This window comes from Podarcis bocagei (assembly GCF_964188305.1).
Source record: "Podarcis bocagei genome assembly, chromosome: 12".
Lineage (NCBI taxonomy): Eukaryota > Metazoa > Chordata > Lepidosauria > Squamata > Lacertidae > Podarcis > Podarcis bocagei.
Window position 1 is genome coordinate 10,188,354 of NC_138137.1, and position 19,598 is coordinate 10,207,951.

General features: G+C 42.9%; 1 protein-coding gene across 21 annotated transcripts in view; it reads right to left on the reverse strand.

Moving 5' to 3' along the window:
- Positions 1-19,598, reverse strand: part of ARPP21 (cAMP regulated phosphoprotein 21) — a 248,662-nt gene that overhangs the window by 44,315 nt on the left and 184,749 nt on the right. For 19 of the 21 annotated variants that reach the window (XM_081164496.1, XM_081164497.1, XM_081164480.1 and 16 more), the window contains 4 exons: positions 10,159-10,389; positions 8,845-9,008; positions 6,251-6,355; positions 2,968-3,225 (listed from right to left, as the gene is read on the reverse strand). In XM_081164496.1, the coding sequence (XP_081020622.1) occupies positions 2,968-3,225; positions 6,251-6,355; positions 8,845-9,008; positions 10,159-10,389 (758 nt within the window). The remainder of the gene's footprint in view (positions 1-2,967; positions 3,226-6,250; positions 6,356-8,844; positions 9,009-10,158; positions 10,390-19,598) is intronic. The other 2 variants (XM_081164490.1, XM_081164491.1) reach the window with 1 other exon arrangement.

The window sequence follows — 19,598 nt, forward strand, 5'->3', positions numbered from 1 at the left end:
CTATGAAACTATGAATACAGAAGGTATGTCTGTTAGAGGCTGGACTTGCTAGATGTTTTAGCCAGTCCAAGCAGTTTGCGATGCTGTAGTGATTAGCACAAAATATACCCCTCAGTACACTATCATTGGGTAGCCTGGGCCTTACTGATAGCAGTACAACACTTGCAATATGTAAACCTCTTTGTGACGGACAGATCAGTCTATTTCTGGTCCAAGTCAAAGTCACATGTGGTTTTTCATCAAGTCCATTCTGTCCGACTGCAGCATTAATTTGCATGTTGTTGTTTTTTTAAGTACAGAAATCTGTATTTAAATATGAACTTTGATGTATATTAAAATAATATTTTATTTCAATGTACGTATTTCTAAACATATTTTATCCTAAAATACCCAGTTTTAATGCATTCTGGTATGCCTAAATTGCAAAGTCCAGAGAACTGTAAAATTCATAAGGTAATTACATTCTTATCTGTGTATTAGTCCAAGAGGTCAGTATGCTAAAAATGTGAACCCCAAAAAATTTTCTGCTCCTGCTCCCCCCACACAATTAGCAAGCTCCATTTGTCCTAGTGATAGGGGTTTCTGATACCATTTAATAAACAACAACCCTACAAACTACTTTGTTGCTGTCTTCTAATAACTAGGCGCCTTACTTCAGAATGACCCCCCCTAAAATTAATCTGTGAGCAGCAGGCACCGAGAAAAAATTAACACAATTACTGGAGGTATGGAGAGAATACTGCCTTTAGTGCAAGCATGAATTCTTGGAAGTAACACCTAGGGATAATAACAGCAACATAGCTGACAACTGTACCTGGCCTAGTCAAAGGAAATAGTTAACATAAATAAAGCAAGGGGGAGAACTGTCATATTTCTTTATTCAACCCCCCCAACCCCCAACCCCCCCCCCATGTTTCTGGACATTAAACTGAGAGAATGAAAGAGAGATGTGCTCTTTGGCTGCCGTTTGCTGTAATTAAGCTTTGAAATCTAGCGTTCTAATAAAAAATGCATATGGTAAGAGTCGGCTAGAAAATTCCCTGGACATTTTGCTTTCCCTTTCCTTATTCTGTGAAGATTCTCAGGATGCAGACAGGGAACTTTGGTGGCAAACAATAAAGCCTAATCAAGAAGACAGAACACATTAGAGATCTGCAGTGCCTTACATGTTCAATTAAATATGATTCACGGCTAGTGCTTCTACTAGATGCTATGCAGAAGCTTATACAGGGGAAAGAAGGGGAAGCATGGATGTATTATCTTTATTAATAATAGTATGCAGAAATATCACAAAGCAGAGCATGTGTCCAAAGCCCTGGACTGAAAAAACTGATTGGTTCATGCACATACATCACTTGAGCTCTCATCACCAGGGGTGCAAACTTGACTAAAATATTGGGAGAGACCAGGCAAGCCGTGCCCTGCATAACTGATCACAAGATGCGGTGCATGCACACCATTTGAATGGCAATGCCGATCAACTTGGGTGGGGCTGCTCTCTCAAAAATTTTATTGGGGGGGACCAAAGGGAGTTGGCTCCCATGCTCATCACTGTAAGATTCAGCAAGGATAGCTCTCAGATTAACATAACTGTACAGTGGTACCTCGGGTTAAGTACTTAAATCGTTCCGGAGGTCCGTACTTAACCTGAAACTGTTCTTAGCCTGAAGCACCACTTTAGCTAATGGGGCCTCCTGCTGCCGCCATGCCGCCGGAGCACGATTTCTGTTCTCATCGTGAAGCAAAGTTCTTAACCTGAAGCACTATTTCTGGGTTAGCCGAGTCTGTAACCTGAAGCATCTGTAACCTGAAGCGTATGTAACCCAAGGTAGCACTGTATTCCCATCTTCATGCATGGAAGATGCTACATGATGCTATAGTCCATGAGCCTTGGCATAGGTGTGAACCTGTCCATAATCATAGAATTGCAGAGTTGGAAGGACTCCAAGGGTCATCTTAGTCCACTTCTCTGCAATGCAGGATTCTTTTGCCCAATGTGGGGGGATTAACCCACGATGTCACATAGAGGAGGGAGAAAGGTTGTTTTCTGCTGTTCCAGAGAAGCGGACACGGAGCAATGGATCCAAACGACAAGAAAGAAGATTCCACCTAAACATTAGGAAGAACTTCCTGACAGTAAGAGCTGTTCGACAGTGGAATTTGCTGCCAAGGAGTGTGGTGGAGTCTCCTTCTTTGGAGGTCTTTAAGCAGAGGCTTGACAGCCATATGTCAGGAGTGCTCTGATGTGGTCTCTTCCAACTCTATGATTCTATGAGTCTATGACCCTGGTCTCATGCTCTACCATCAGAGCTCTTCCAGAAGAGTTGCTGAAATGAAGGAACCGCTTTGAGGGGGTTCTTCTACACAATCAAGCAGGGCATAAATGTTAGGAAATACATAAAAAGTGAAACAAATAGAGAACCTACCCAAGGGAGATTGACAAAACCCCACATACACACTAAGTATTACCAGCCCAAACCCCTCCCCCCTCTCCCTCCCATCTTCTTCAACCCCAACCTTATTCTGTAGGCAACAGTAATGTCTCACATCAAATGTAAAAAAGACTCTACAACCTGAAAAAAGAGACAATACATGTTCTTTTGTAAACCAAGAATTAAAAAAAAATTAAAAAGTGAGTCCACATGGCTAGTTAACGCATTTGCTTGTCCACATGAAACCCCCCCCCCCGCCCCCTTGTTAAGCAACGAGAAGGCTGATGACATGTGATAATGTAATGGCCAAAAACCAAACCAACCATGGGATAGAAAACTCCGTCCTATCCTGCTATGTAAATTGACCTTATGAAAATCTCACTGCCTCAGATTTTATGCATTTAGTGGTGACGTACCTCTGAAAATGTTCCTTGGCTGTCTTCACTTCCTTCAAGACTGTGCTAATGAGATAATGTAAAATGGATGCTCGAGGGTGGGGGGGGGAAGGCATAAGAAACCACAAATCTATGCTTACCTGAGCAGGTGGCGGCGGCTGTACGTAACCCTGCGGTGGAGGTGCAGCTTGCAGTACTTGCTGGGATACTGTTGGACCTGAACCTGCAAAACCTCCGGGAGGGAGCTGTTGGCTAGATGCCATGACGTAACCAGTCTGTGGGGAAGACTGCTGTATAATAGGTGATGGGTAGACAGGACCAGAAGGCGATTCAGGGTTGTCTCCTGATGACTGACGACTTAAACTCATCTGGCTAAACTGTGTTGTCATGTCATCTCGCTGTGAGGCAAAAGTCAGTTGAAAATGATCAACAGAGATCTCTGCAGCGGATATTTAGAAAACAAAAAAAATGGGTTCAAACAAGCATGCACAAGAAGCAGGGGGGAAAATACATTTAAGCACATACGCACACAAACACAAAATTAAATGAAAACAAACAAACATCATCCTAAAAGCAAGTAAAAACATCTCCATCACCCCCCATTAAACCACTCCCCTTCCCGAATCTAAATGGGGAATTCTACATTTGTCTTGATGACACCTTGAAAAGATTCTCCTCTCCTGGTATTGATCTGACCCCATAACTTTTGATGGCAAACGTTAATAAGAACAGTTTCCCAGCCACCCCCAAAGGAAGATGAATGGTTTATAAACATACTTTTTTAAAAAAGACTCCAGCAGATCCCAATTGTTTCTACTCAGAAGTAAGCCCCAGAGTTCAATGAGACTTACGCCCAGGCAAGTGTGTATAGGACTGCAGTCTAAGGGTTTTAATGGGCCTGGATGTTCCACTGTTAATACACAAACACTTGGGCCACTAAAGCCACCAACTCCTTTAAGGAACCCAGCTGATCTGCCTCATACATAGAAGTTCCCTGCAATGGTCATGTGGCTATGGAAACATATGTGCTTCCTCATCAATTCAGTGTCAATGATAACGCCTCAGGAAAAACTATTTCATAAGCAGAGCAATGAAAGTTGAGGCCTGTACTCAACTGTAGCTGACTGCAGGGGAAACCAATTAATGAATGCATGTTTATAAAAATATGACAATCTACCAATCATTCATCTTATCAAGTGTATTTCCAAACAATTCTCATAAAGGCTACAAATGCAGTTAATGGTATCTCACATTGCTGAGAAAATCTTTTATTGGGCATTGTCAGTAAAAATAAATAACTTTAAAAAGAAAAAAAGCACTGGTTTTCTCTTTGATTTTAAACCCTAAAGGATTATTTATTGTTGCTTTTGTCTCATTAAATGACTGGAGAAAATGTGTTGTTTTAGAATGACCTAGAAATTGAAGGGATAGAAACAGCTGAGATGAAGGTCTAAACTCACATGCCAGCCTACCTAACCTATTAAAATGTCAACTGTAATCAACAGTAAATTAATTGCAATCCTTAAACTGCATGTCAAAGTTAGCTTCACACGGGCAGTTTGACTTTTACATTTGGGATGCCCTATGTCACAAGCCTCTAACCAGCGCAGAGCCCTAACTGCCTCAATGTTTCCAGAGCTCATTCCCTTAGTTCATCTTTGCATCCTCTCAAGTTTTTACCTTGGGCAATCGCTTGGCTAGCATACCTAGACTGAGAATAAGAAAATGCCAAAGTCTATTTGGCTGTCTAGGCAAATCAGACAAGAGTTGGGGAAGTTACTGAACTTGACAAGAGCAAAAGTACATACGCCTGTACTGGGGAACGATAAAGAAGTAACCTCTTCCAGCAGCAAATGGTCAAGGTCACCTTGTACGAGTCTGTAAGCTCTTTCAGGCATTCACCAGCTCTTCCCACTATAAGCACGGTCTCCTCAAGTGTGCTTAGTTATTTTGCGTTCTACTAATAAATCAAGTTTGTTCTTGCTTTGCCATGATACAGTAAGCCTCACCATATTTCTCTGCTATTAATCAGTGATGTATTTGCAGCAGCTGTTTTTCGTGGAGTATGTCACAGAACATACCACAAAGAGAGCTGGTGCTCTTTGTCCCTCGTCTGAAATCCTGTCTCTGAGATGGGTATCTTTTTGAAATTCTTTGTGGGAAACCTGATGTGTCTTCAAAGAGATGCACTAACTCCCTACCGCCTTGTTTTGCAATGGTTTTGCCCACACAATATTTTCTATGTTGTACTCTTGCATGTACAACCACATGCATTCACACACAGCTCTTTGTCGGGAAGCACTTTGTCGTTTATGGTGCTACCTCTGCCTGCGACCATTGAGAGCTCCAAAGGAGACAGCCAGAAGTCGTAACAGAAGCAATCAAGTGCCCCAAGCCCCTATTTAACCGAGATGAATCGGACTCACCCCACCGCAGTTGGTGTTAGTTGCTTGGCCTAGATTGCCTGATATACCTGTTCCACAGTAACCTTCACCAACCAAAGTCAGATCCCCTCCAGAGGGCTGGGGGGAAATGTGGAAGGATTGGTTCTCTGCTACCTGGTTCCTAACTCCCCTCTGAAGTTCCTGCAATGATGGTGATGATGATGATGATGATGCCTTCTCCTTGTCAACTGACCTTTCCAGCTTCTTTGCCTACCCCTTTCTCCTTTTCTGACTGAGGAAGGTCCTGCCAGTGCAACTGTGATGTTGGGATCCCTCCAGGCCAGCAGTGTAAACCCCAAGGTATTGCAACTCCTGCCACTGTACTGTAGGGGCTGGACCAAAGTATGTATGGGCATTCATTTCCTACTGCAAAGTATGTTTCCCTTTCACATGGCTGCAAGATACCCCATCTTTCCGTTTTGAAAAGAAAAGTCACAAGGTTCATGCAAATATCTTCTGCGCCAAACACAACATCTTGTGGAAGCCTTACTGAATCCTGAAATTCAGTCCAAGCTCTTATGAAACAAACCCTGAACTACTTCCTAACCAATGTCTATATACTCAAAACACAAGTAGCTCAAAAAACAAAACCACAGGTGTAACTGTAAATGCTAAAAAGGGGGAATTAGTCATGCTGGTGATGCCATATCTTTAGCACTCTAAACGCACATGAAAATAGAACAAATTGAACTAGGAGGTTTAAAAGGCAACCACCTTAGAATAATAGTTTATCAATCATTAATTTGGGAAGGCAGACAAACACATGCTTGAGGGAATCTTGCACCATTTTAAAGATATATATTTTTTTGGCTGTGCAGGCCTAAGTGACAAGCAGTTCCAGCATCACTGAGTAAGACAAGAGATTTACAGCAATTATCTTCTGTTTCTCTCCAGTTCTCCAGATAGCAATGCCCCCAAACAGAAAGCAAGCTCAGACAATGTAATCAATCCACATAAAAAGTAATAAAATCTGTAGTACCACAGGAAACTGCTGTGTGGGAGACACCGCCAGAAGATGCTGAGGAGGATAGGAAACGGCTGGATACTGTACTGACTGAGAAGAAGGCTGCAGAGCCTGAACTGGCTGAGGCAGAAAGGAAACAGAACAGAAGCAGGGAAGGGAACGATTCAATTATTGTCCTCAGACAAAGACAGACATTTCTTAATTTGAGCCAAGGTCGGAACAATAGCCTGCAAATAAAGATGACATCTTCCAGCTCATCTAGCATCGGGCGCAATAGGTCAGATATAGTTGTTTTAAGACTGTATTCCCCATTCCTGCATGCCTGCAATACTATCTCAGTGGCGAAAAGCCTGTTTGATTTAACACTAAGAAACACAACACTTTCCAATGCAATGCTGATGCTCTTACTTGGATGATGTGAGGGCTTGTACAACTGTGCTGGCATTGGGACTGATGTGGAATTTACTGCCGAGGAGCAAGCCATAGAAATGGTCCTTTGAAAATGTGTACCTAGCACCGTGGGTCCTTTCTTGGTGTGAGTCTCTTGTATTACTGGGGGAAACTAGCAAGGATCCTGTTAACAATTAGCTTTACTGTGCACAACCTAGCAATAACAACCAGGATGCAATCGCCATCATGCCCATTAGGAGAAAAAGCTGGGTCACTTAAATAAAGGTTCTGCATATACTCTGCATTTCTACAAGTTTAGTTCCCCACCACCATCTGCCTCAGTATCTGGAGATATGCGTGCGAATAATTTGCATGTCTCCTAGGCATTATTAGCATCAGAAAGGATGTTAGCTACATCATGCCAAATTCAGTGACAATTAAATTCCAAAGCAAATTTGTATCTCAGATAGGATTGTTCCTCCTCCTTTTCTTTTGTTTGGCAGAGCAGGCAAATCTTTTCCTAGCATGCAGATCACTTCCCCCCTTCCAGTTTCACAGGAGCTCTCTAGCTAGGGTCCTTCATTATGTGCCTCCCTCCACTGGGGTAGGGGAGGGAGACTGGCAACAAGAGAATGGGTCATTTCAATGGTGGCCCACCATTTGTGGAATGTTTTCTCCGGGGAGGCAAACCTGGCACCATGGATTTAAATGCCATGCAAATACCATTTCCCCCCTGCACTTTTGGCCTCTCCTAAGTGCAGTGTGTTTTCATTAACTGTGCATTTTTGAGTTTTTTATTTGAATTGTTCTGCTTTTAGGTTTTTATTGTTGCTTTAAATAGGTTTTAATGTAAATCACTTTGAGTGGATTTATGTAGGATTCAGATGATGATGGGGTGGTGTAATGACTATGAGTTACTCGTGCGTAAACTGGTGCCTCTCTAGGCTAATTTGCCTTGTTAAACCTTTCTGACTGCACAGCCCTTGCTCAGCGCAGCTGCCTCAGTCGCTGGCAGAATCTGTCAGTGGGCGTTTCTTGAACCTCTTCCAACATAAAAGTTGTTTGACACCCAGTCTCCTCCTCCTCTCACTGCGCGGGAGTCTTCTGCACAGGGAGGGCGTGGGCAGCGGAGGACCTGGGCTCTCCTCACTGAGATCCAGTGAAGAGTCCTGGAGCCCTTTCTCCGATTCCCCCATCTGCCCCCCTTTCTCCCTGGTGTTGCGCTGATTAGCTTCCCCCTCCACTGAGCTGTTTCTCCCCCTGGTGCTGGTTCCTTCGCCAGCACAATCTGTGAGCCTCCCCTTCGCCTCTCGCTCTGATGTCAGTTCCCTGACAGGTGGGGTGGGAGGCAAGGGAAGCAGAGATCGCCAATGTCTCAAACAAACGGATAGCTCACAATAAAGGACCCCTTCAAGAACATGCATAGCCACTGCTGAATTGGCCTTGTGGATGGGAGACATTATATACAGAAGTGCTGTTTACCTATGGAGGAGGTACATGGGCTGGTGCAATGCACAGCTTGGAAGGCTGCCATGGTAATGCAAAGAAACCTCCTAAATTATATCGGTTTGGGACCGGTGAGCAGGAGGAATCCATGATATTTTACAGGCTCAGAGGGGTGCACTGGATGACCCCTTGCAAAGCTGCTGAGGGAAACAACTATTGGTGTGTCATCTGTAAAAGTTGTGCCTTAGAGTCATCGGTCTTTCAAGGTGTCACTGGATGCAAATCTTGCACGATGCGCTACTTCAGTGCCTTAACTGCTCCTTGTATGGCTGGGAAAAGAATAAGGCAGCACCAAATACAGTGGTGCCCCGCAAGACGAATGCCTTGCAAGACGGAAAACTCGCTAGACGAAAGAGTTTTCCGTTTTGGAGGTGCTTCGCAAAACGAATCTCCTATGGGCTTGCTTTGCAAGACGAAAATGTCTTGCAAGTTCCTGCGGGGTTTTTTCCCTTTCCCCCCTTTTTTCTAAGCCGCTAAGCCGCTTATCAGCTGATCCGATAAGCCGATAAGCCGCTAAAAGCCGCTAATAGCCGCTAATAGCGCTAATCCGCTAATCCGTCAATGGGCTTGCTTCGCAAGACGAAAAAACCGCTAGACGAAGAGACTCTCAGAACGGATTCTTTTCGTCTTGCGAGGCACCACTGTAATACTGCTCTAATAGACTCACACTGGATACATAGCTGCTAGCATATAGGCAGACATTTCCCCCTTACCTGCGTGACAAGGTGACTTGTAATTTGTTGCTGTGGTTGCTGCACAGGTTGCTGGGATGAAGGCGGTTGCTGAGACTGTCCAACTATCTGGCTTCTAATAGGCTGTTGACTGCTGGGTGGGTTGTATATTGCAGGTGTACCATCAGGGTTTACAAATGGTTGACCTGGAGCAAATCAATCTTTAATGTACTTTTCAAGACAACTTTACAAAAATAAAGCAACCACCAAACAAAGAACTAGCGCAACACATTTAATTCTCTTACAAATGTATGGATATCTTCCCCAAACCCTTAAGTACTGATGAATGGAAATGTTCCAAGTTCAAAGCAACAAGGTTAGATATTTTTTTTTGCACCATTGAGACTTTGGCAGCCATTAGCCAATGTTTTCTCTTAAAGTGCACTAAATCAGAAATTACAGAATCTGAATAAATTGTTAAGTTCACTATGCTTGTTCTTCTCTAAGACAAATGAATTGAGTGCACAATTAGTTAAGAATGCCTCCTTCATTCTGTGATTCTATAAAGGAATGGCCATATCACTTAGAGATATAGGTAGGTAGCTGTGATGGTCTGCCATAGTTGAAACAAAATTAAAAAAATTCCTTCCAGTAGCACCTTAGAGACCAACTAAGTTTGTTATTGGTATGAGCTTTCGTGTGCATGCACACTTATTCAGATACACATATCAGTTAGTTCAACTGACTGATTAAGAGTGCAATCCTACATGCCTTCTTAGCAGTAAGACCAAATTCAAAGGGACTTACACTCAGAAAACTGTATATAGGATTGTAGCCTAATGTGGAACTTTAACTGATCTTTAGCTGAAGCCATCAGATATTAGTTCAGCATAGATAGATGCTTTCTTCCTTTTGAGAGCTTATGACCCATGCTGATCTTCTTTCAAATAATAACTGCATTCCAGTAAGCTCTTAATGCATTAAGGGTTCTTAATGAAAAATTTAACTCCAGGTATCCATTCGCTCCCTCTGTGCTGACATGCTATGTATTAGGTCTCCACATTTTTCTTTTGGTGGTACATTATTAATGGCGCTGTTCACTGCTCATGAAATACCTATTCAGTGCATAGTTTACTGATGAGGTAGTTTCTTTGCCCAAAAGCAGGAACCCTGTTTGGACATTGCCCTTCATGTGATTGTAACTTCACCTGTGGATACCCAAGGAAAGATGTGGTCTCTCACTGCAAGATATCTGTCTCTTGGGAACTGTAATTTCTGTTTTAGTAATGATCAGCCCCCAGATTTTTCTATGGGCTGTGGTTTGCCAAAATATTAGGAAACATGAAACCAACTGACCTGTGTGTGGATTGAGCAGGATACTTCCTGGTGGAATCCCTGCAGCTTCAAGTGGAAGTATGATGTAGCTGGTGTTGTTTGCTACTACCTGGCCACTTATTCCATTGTCTGTATAGGGAACATTGCTAGAAGAGGTGGCTGTAACTCCAGGGACAACTGATGCACTTTGGAGAGGTTGATGTGTTCGTGACAGAGATCCTGAGGACCCAGCGCTGCTGGAAGACTCTGAACCTGAAAAAAAAGCCAGGTTTACTGTAATAAACACTACTTCCACAGGATAGACAGGGCTTACGGACTGAGCAACAGCCACATTACTAAGTAACTTCTACAAAGCAAATTATTTATCTGTAACCTCATCCAAAGCATTTCCCCCCAACTGCAATCTTGGATGAGTTTGCAAAGCCTGCTGGTATCACTTGGGGACCATGGTTGTGACATGCAACAGTGCAAGCATCTCATCCAACATGGAATAGAGAAGCCTGTGGGTGGCATATATTGCCGATGAAAATTTCATGTTACAAATGAGAGCTAACTCATGATCATTGACCAGGTATAATATGGCTATGCTCTACCAGGTGTGTGTATGTTTAAAATGCATTTGATGACATCCAGTCAGCTAGTTTGTAGAACGGACTTACGCTCATGCAACTGACTTTCATTTTCTCTCTCCCTTCCCCGCAGTCCCTGCTAACCACCCAAAAATCAGCTCTGGAAGGCTGGGAGACCCTCCAGAGCATATTCAAAGCGCAGGAGGCTACAGGGTGGAGGAGAGGAAGGGGAAGTCTCATTGTGCTGTGGAAGTCTGCTTGCACAGCACTAGGGCTGGATCTAAACTAGTCATAACATTACTAGTAGAATGCAGCAGCTTTAGCTGACTTCCTAATTGCAAGCCAAGGTCGGTGTCATGGTGTGATTCTGGGCTTGTTCAACATGAAGCCGGATCTGCACAGGGCACCCAGAGTCAAAGCAGCCCCACCCCCCAAAAAACACCGTGTGGTATCCAAAGTCAGTGAGCAAAGCCAGGGATAAGGTTTGGCAAAGAGTGGCGAGATTGTGAAGCATCCTGTGGCACTGCCTAGCAAATCACATTGTTGGGTCAATGGGAAACAAGGTGTTTCAATTTTCCAGCTCAAAAAGACTCTGCATTCAGTAAAGCAAACACCCATAATACAGACTCCAATATGAAAGCAATGAGGGGAGATAGAAAACTCTGACAGTCAGCACTACTAGGCACCTTCACCAGTTTGTGGGTGCTTTCAGTGCAGTCGCAGTTCATCACCTGCTGTTAAATGAGCTACAGTTCAGCACTATTCCTTAGCACAGAGGTTTTCAACCTTTTTGAGTCCACGGCTCCCTTAACTAACTACATTCTTTCTGTGGCACCCCTGTGGGGCTCAGCAGCCCAGTTACGTCACCCCTTGCCTGTAGCCTCTCACCCCTTTTCAAGCACCCTCCCTTGTGGAGTGTTCCCTCAGCCTTCTCTCTGCTCCTCTCTCCTTGGGAGTCCTCCAGGCAGCTGAGCAGCCACTCCTGGTCTCTGCCACCTCAGCTCCTGGCAACCAGCACCCCCTGGCCAGCCCCAGAGGTGCCATTTGCCTGGGGAGTTTGCAGCCAGGGCTGCTGCAATGAATAGCTGTGCAAGCCTTTGGGGGGCAGAGGTGCAAGGGGGCATCAGAGGAGGGAAGGAAAGGGGGACAAAGGCCAGTGTGGCCCACGGCACGTCTGACCATCTTTCAAGGCACCCCAAGGTGCCACGGCACACTGGTAGAAAGCCTTAGCAAATCCACACTGTAGCTGGAACTCAACATTTCTACCATTCCTTATTTTAAATTTCCAGGTTTAAGATGCCTCTGGTGCAGATTACAATTGCAGACTACAACACTAGCAATGGTCACTGTGTGGTTCATATAACTACACTAAAGTTGTGTCCATAGTTGCTTTGACATAGTGTTCTATTGTTTACGAAGAGGAGGGGGCGGAACCAATTTTTTTTAAGCTCTCATTAATGCTCCCACCCCATGGATGCAAACATTGCAGCTGTATAGCTGCATTACATTGACATCATTTTAACTGAATATTTTGATGATGTCATACATTGCAGGAGTGCAGCCCAAGTGATTTGTTAAATTATTAACTTTCCCAGCCTCGGTATTGATTTATAGCTTTAATAATGCATCCTTCCATATCCATTATAGCTCACAATATGCGAGCAACAAGGTAGTATATTATTGGCAAGGGATAAACTATGCTTTTAAATTAAAATGGATTTTTTGGGGGGGGGGTCAGCACAACAACATGTGATTAAAGTGTAAAGGGAGATTAGTAATAACATTTAGAGATGCTCAGCTAATTGTGGTGACTGAGTACTGTCATATCACAAGAGTTCTTTGTCGTTTGCTTTGCGGGGACCAACACTGTAGTAAATGAACGTGGTGGACTAATGCAGAACATTCAGGATGATGAATGCCATATAGGAGGACCCAAGGGCCATAATTGCTGTTGGCCAACTTTCTGAGGGCCGCATGGCCAACGTGAAAGTGAACATAACCCAGGTTTGAGCACAGAAATATGCATGGATGTAGGCAGACCTACACAGGGAGTTAGAGATGCACACAAACAGGCAGGCAGGCAGGCACACACACACACACACACACACACACACACACACACACACACTGAGGCATACAGACCCCCAGCTCCATTGTCAATCTGTGCCCATCAGTAGAGGAGAGGGGTGGGGATCATCCTTCCCATCACAGTACTGAGCTTGGCAGAGAGGTTATTCTGCCTGTAGCCTCTGATTATTTTGAAAAAAGTGCCTTTTATCTCATGCATTCTGCTAGTGGAAGAGAATAAAAGTGCCCAGGAAAGCAGAGCATGCTCACTCTTTCCTCTCCCTGGAACACTCCAATCTTCAAGCCATGATGGCATACAAGAAGGAGGATTTTGCTGAGCATTGGAGAGCTACTTCATGGGCATCAGGTTCACCACATCCTGCTGTATAATTTACACATTTTTTTTAGAAAGAGTGCACAAGAGCGAAATCTTAATGTATTTGTCTGCAATGAAATAATTCAGTCAACTTCCAATGCCTGTAAATTATCATAATCTTCAGCCAACTGTTCTTCTTGGAAGTGTTTTTTCTTGTTATCATCTGGAGTGTAAGAACTGATCTAGCTAAAGAAAATATGCATAGGTTGGCTAGGCATCTGGCTTTGTGCAGCTGCTACTGATATATGCAATTTAACATGGGTATTGGCTGTGTTCCATTCTAACAGCTGAGATTCCTGAATTGCAAGGGTTTGGGCTAGATGACCCTTGGGTCCCTTCTAACTCTACAATTCTATGATTCTATCGCCCTATACCTATTTTAAAGATACAAGGTTTCAAACGAAACCTCATCTGGTAGCCTCAGGAAACATCAATAAGAGACAAGGGGACATCATGACAAGCAACTATATTCTTTTGCAGGAAATATCATAGGAAAAAAATTAGTTACTTCAAAATATAAATCACACTACTTCAGGAGACTAACAGGGAAAAGTTATCATGAGTTGACTCTTTCCTGTTAAAAGAGACTGCATAGACTTAGCACTTTTCCTTTAAGATGTCTAAAGTATTTGTTTTATGAGGAGTCTTACAAATATATATTATAAATAAATAAATTAGTCTCCTTAAAATGATTTGATCTATAAGAACTAGCACACATGAAGTATACAAGTGTCTATAGGTGTGCTTCGGCAGGGAACTGATGTAATCAGCAGTTGAATTGTTCCACCTTTCTAAATCATCCATAATCAGTAGACTCTTGTGACGAATCAGTTACAGACTTGCACTTCTTTAGAGTGCAGGCGAGGAATTGGTGGTTTGAATGTTCTTCCACATCAATAACTCTCTGCACATCCCTAGGTAACCTGTCACACTGGAATGGGAACCCTTTTTATATGGGGAAGCCTTTTTCATTCAATCCTCCCCTCACCTACAGCCTGAAGTGATACAATCTTGCAACAGATAATTTATGCTTGTCTACAGAAAAAAACTTGAGGCTCTTTGTCAGTGACCGCAAATACATGCTTTTACTGGAAGCGACTTAGCCTTTCACTACTAGAGCCAAGCAATCTCAAAAGCAGCAAGTAAGGATAATCCTCTGCATGACTAAGCTCTACTGAATTCAGTGGGATTTAGTCCCAGGTAAATGTGGATAGCATCCTGTGTTTACCAGGGCTATCACAAAATTAAACATAATTCTCAAAGACCAGTAGGTTAAATATGACAAAGGGTACTGTGATGGGTGATTTTTATGGCAGGGGTTCCCAAACCGTGGTCCACGAACCATCAGTGGTCCATCAGCTTCATTTGGATGGTCTGTGACATGTCTGTGGATTTGTGGTTGAAGATGGGAGATGAAACATCCATTGCAGTAAATATCCCTACGGATTTCAATTGCTACAGCAAGCAGGGAAATCTGTAAGTGGTCTGCCAAGACCCTCAGCAAAAGTTTGGGAACCAGTTTTATGTTCCTGGAAATTGATAATGAATGCTTGCCATACGTAAACAGAAAACCAGATTGACTTCTTAACTTGTCTACCATCTGAACTACTAGACAGTTACAAACAGAAGACAAGTATTGGTGTTTGCTGGATGACAGATTTTTACCCCATGAACCCCACTTATAAACTTTTCCTGCACTATCAAGAATGTTGCAGTATGCCGTAGCAGGGACACTTTCTTTGAGCGTTCAGACTAAAGGTCCATCTAGCCGAGCCTTCTGTTTATGACAGAATGCCTCTTCCAAGTTTGCAGGCAAGGGATGAAGCCAAGAATCTACAGCCAACCCCTGTTGTTTGTTTCCAGCACTTGATATGCAGGAGTTTGCAACCTCTAAATAGGAAGGTTCCATTCAGCTGCCATGGACCTATTTTACATGCAGGTGTGTAATCCAGGGATGGGGAAGCTGGAGCCCTCCATATCCCGTTGGGCTACAACTTCCACCATCCCTGACTCTGGCTCATGCTGGCTGGAGTTAAAGTCCAATGACATCTGCAATGCCACAGATTCTTCCATCCCTGGTCCATTCCCTTTCAATGACATCAGCATTTTTAAGAATTTAAACATCTGAACAGTCCCTATATAACCTGAAAGACATGTGCCTTCACCTACAGGCTTTGATTACTGCAGAGAAGCATGAAGTAGAATTTGGGGCAGAGTGTGTATTTATCATTACTACTACTACTACTACTATTATTATTATTATTATCACTTTGAATAATCCTCCTCCTGGTTCAGCAATCCCTTCTGAATCCATTCCCCACAGCCGTATTTCTCCTGGCTTCCCCAGGCTGACTGACAGCTTCACTTTATGTTCTGGCGTTGGAAACTACGAGCTTGTTTTGACAACCAGTCTTGCTCCCCACCCCCCTTCCTGCACCCTTTCATTGAGTTACTGCAGCTCCCCCCCCCCCCGTTCTGGGTCTTGACAAGCTTTCAAAATTTAAAGGGAGGGGAGCACTCAACATTTCTAATCACCCTGCAATGGAGAGGATATTATCACTGAAGTGGTTTTAAATGTGTCATAAGAGATTTCATTTGGAGGTTAGGTGAATACCTTGGGTAGATAAACTTGAATTATTGGTGCTCCTCATGTATTTTTCTTCTTCTTGGGAGGGTTGATGTATAATTTTAGCAACCAAAATGTTATGCAAGTTTTAAGATCCTTTAATGTGTGAGGTCTGGATGCAGGGAAGCCAGGGGAGTGAAAGGAAGGGCTGGGAGGAATGGAGTGGTCGGGCTGACTTATTTCCCACTCCCAATCCTCCCTCTTTTGCCATTAAGTCACTGCAGCTGAATGGAATGCTTTTTCCTTGAGCATCTATGTGAACTAAGACCTATGTTTAGATCTACACCTGCTCACTCCACCCTTCACCCTGCTTCTACCCATCTTCTGCACATAAAAACCCATGCACCATGCCCATCCCTCTGCAGAGAGAATGGGTCGTTGGTTTTTTGTTTGCATTTTTATTAAAGATTTTCTTGGTTTACAAAAGTATGTGCAATGTCTCTCTCTCTCTTTTCAAGTAACATTTTTTACAGATCAGTTTCATTTGTTGAGACATTAGGAAGAAAAGGGGGAAAGAGATGGAGAGGGGAAAGGTGAGTGGGGGTGGGGTCGGGTGGCAATATTTCTATTTTACTTAATATATGTGGGGTTTTGTGTCAGCGTCGCTTGTGCAGGTCCTCTTCTATTCATTTGTGTTCCTTTGGTGGTGAGAGAGGTTGGGGTTGGCCTAGGGTGTGGTTGTTTGTTTGTGATTGGCTGTGGTGATCTTTGTTTTCACGTGTGAGTGGGGTGGGTGGGTGTTTTGGATCAGGTTAGGAGTATTAGAGGGGAATAGGATGTCGAGCTGTTAAATCTGAAAGATCCTGTGAGTGGTTCAACATTAATCTGCATCTTAGGCACCAGTTGGTTAAATGTTTGGCTAGCCTAATAGGCACGTTGACCATGGTTTCCCGTATTTTATATAAGCTACCTAGAATACTCTTGCTTAGGTCAGATATAAATGTATAAATCAAATTTAAAATGATATTAAGGATTTTCTTTAGCCTTTTGCATAGTTAATAGCTAAAGATGTTTCTTCAGAGGGTATTAATGGCTAGAAGGTGCTTGCTTAAATGAGCATTGATGGCTTTGGATGCCTGGTAGCTAACAGGTTCTTGATGATATACCCTATCTGCCGGAGTGTGAGCTGGAAGGAAATCATTTGGAAGTTAAAATGGAATAGATGTCTGAGTTATTGCAGCTAGATTTCAAGAAGAGCCTTGTGGTTGGGGGCTCCAAGGATATGCTGCTATTTTGGAGGGAAATGTAGCGATATAGGTGCTTGCCTGCTTCCTTTTGTTCAGCTTGCAAAAAGGGACATCTTATAAATTTCTATTCTTCAATGTGTCAAGTGGGAAGTCTCCCAACACTAGAAGAGTTCCTGTTTCGGGCTGGAGAAAAAGAGCAACACCTGGCTTCAGAGATTAGAACCAACAGCAGAAGCCCATAAACTATACCTAAATGCAACAAAATATTTGGTAACAAGATGGAAGCTGAGAAAGCAAGAACCCCCTACGTCACCCACATGTGGCTAAGTACAGACCTGGACAAGGCAAAGTTGTATGCACAGGCAGCCCTCAGGACACATGGAAAAGTGGGCAGTTCCACTTTAATCAATTTAAGCAATGCTTTAAGTTATAAATTCTTTGATTTTTGATTCTGAAATGTAATGAAATATAGAAAACTTAATAAAAATTATATTTTAAAAAAAGGAAAAGTGGGAAGTTCCTTTTCCCTTCCCTATCTCTAGAGAGCAGTCCCTAACTCTGGGGTGCAGAAAAGCATATTCATTTTATAGGACTGGTAAAACCAGGACACATCTTAAAAGTATCAGAAACTTACTGAAGAATTCTGTATTCAAAAGTCACATCATTAAATCCTCATTTTAATGATCATTCTATGATTCTGTGTGGACCAAAGTTCATGATGCAGTCCTACAAATCACTTCTAGAGATAACCTCCCACAGCTTCCTTACAAAGGGAGCAGAAACTCTCTGTGTTGAGAGCTTTCCACTGATACTGCCTCAAACCATGCAGAAATGGAAGTCACTCCAGCTTGCATCCCTTGGAACCTAGATTGGAATTTTGGAGTAGACCTCAAGCCTAACAAGCTAAGCTTCGACCCATAAGGCAGGGATTCCAATCCCTTGATGTCATAGACTGCCTTCTGTACAAAAGGGCAGGAATAAACACAATACTAAAAGGGTGCCTAAAATTTCCAGTATGTATGCATTATTTGCTAGACTTCCATTCTACCTTTCCTCCAATATCAAGCCCAAGGTGGCACACAAAAGAAAGAAAGAAAGAAAGAAAGAAAGAAAGAAAGAAAGAAAGAAAGAAGGAAGGAAGGAAGGAAGGAAGGAAGGAAGGAAATTCTTTAACCAAGCTCTTGGAGAAACAACAAAAAATGTTTACTTGTTTCTTAAGTAACAAGAAAAGAGATGCTATAAAATGCTGCTCTTGGAACTTCCTGTCAATCCTGAAAGTCGGGAATGTGAATGAATGTCAGTGATGGATGATGCTACATCACTACTATTAATAATGTCTTTTGAAAGTAAAGTAATTCTAAGTGTGAACCTACGGATCGATAACTTGTTAGAATTCACTGTGCTGCTGCATCCAAAGCACAGAACATTATCAGAACTTGTATAAGGTAGTCAACATTTTCAGAAATTTAATTTTAGTTAGCTTCTAAAAACTGAAGAATGTTACTTTTATTATTATATCAATATTTTTTTTTAAAAAAGACGATGTACTTTATTAAAAAAAAATGCACCATGTGGCTGGTTGGCATAGCTTTTATACAAAGCTAATAACTTGGATCATGAATGACTGTGCAAAGCCCATTCAAAAAGTGTAACCTGCTCTTCCACTCCAAATATTAGTGATTCAGTCACTACAGGGAAAGTTAACTGAATGATCAGCGGGGGTTTTTAGGAACGTTCACCTCAACTTTTCCTGGATGTGCAAAGAGAAAAAGAAAGAAAAGTTGGACTTCTCACACTAGCAGTTCATATCTGGATGAAAAACAATGGTGTTTTATTCTATCACACCATACTACATCAAGGAGCAGCTGATTGCTACAAGTTTTAAGGCTCCCTAACTTTCAGAAAACTGAACATGCACTTAGGAGTCTGGTTAATATTTTCTGCTGTCTCTGCTGCCAGCCTAAGGTTGGAATCTTGGGCCTTATGTTGTATGAGGTCAAAGAGGGAGTATTTATTTCCCCCTTCAAACTCTTATAAAAAGCAGAGGTTATGGCCAGGACAGGCCTCAGATTTGGATATGGCATGGGCTGGCCAGTGGCTTTGCCAACAGCCCACTGCCAGCTGAGAAGATCTCTCATTTCTTAATGTGAAAAGTAACTGGCAACTGTTGAAATGAAGTGGGAAAAGGGAGATCACCCTAGAAGCAGCTGTGATGTTGCAGGAGCCTCTGTGATCACCTCTCATTTCCTAAGGGGAGTGGTGCAGCAGGGAGAGTGGAAAGCTCATTTGTCCCTCATTTGATGGGGACATCTGGAAAAGGGCCTCTGAAGATGACTCCAGGTATGAGAGGAGGCAGCACTTCTGACCCTACAATTATTCAGGGACTTAAAGGACACCTGTTTCATGGCAAGGGGCTCAAGGATGATCTCCTGCTGAAATGTGTGCGGGAGAAAGCAGGGCAGCGATTCTTTCATGCTTGTTTTGCCCCACCAGCACTGCTAGGGCTAAACATTGTGTGTGCAACAATTGTGGGGTGTATGTGTGAAAGGATGGAGTATAACTGCACTATAAAGGAGCTACAAACACCCTGTGCTCAAGGGCCCGTAAAACCCTGCACCAAGCCTGCTTGCGAAGGT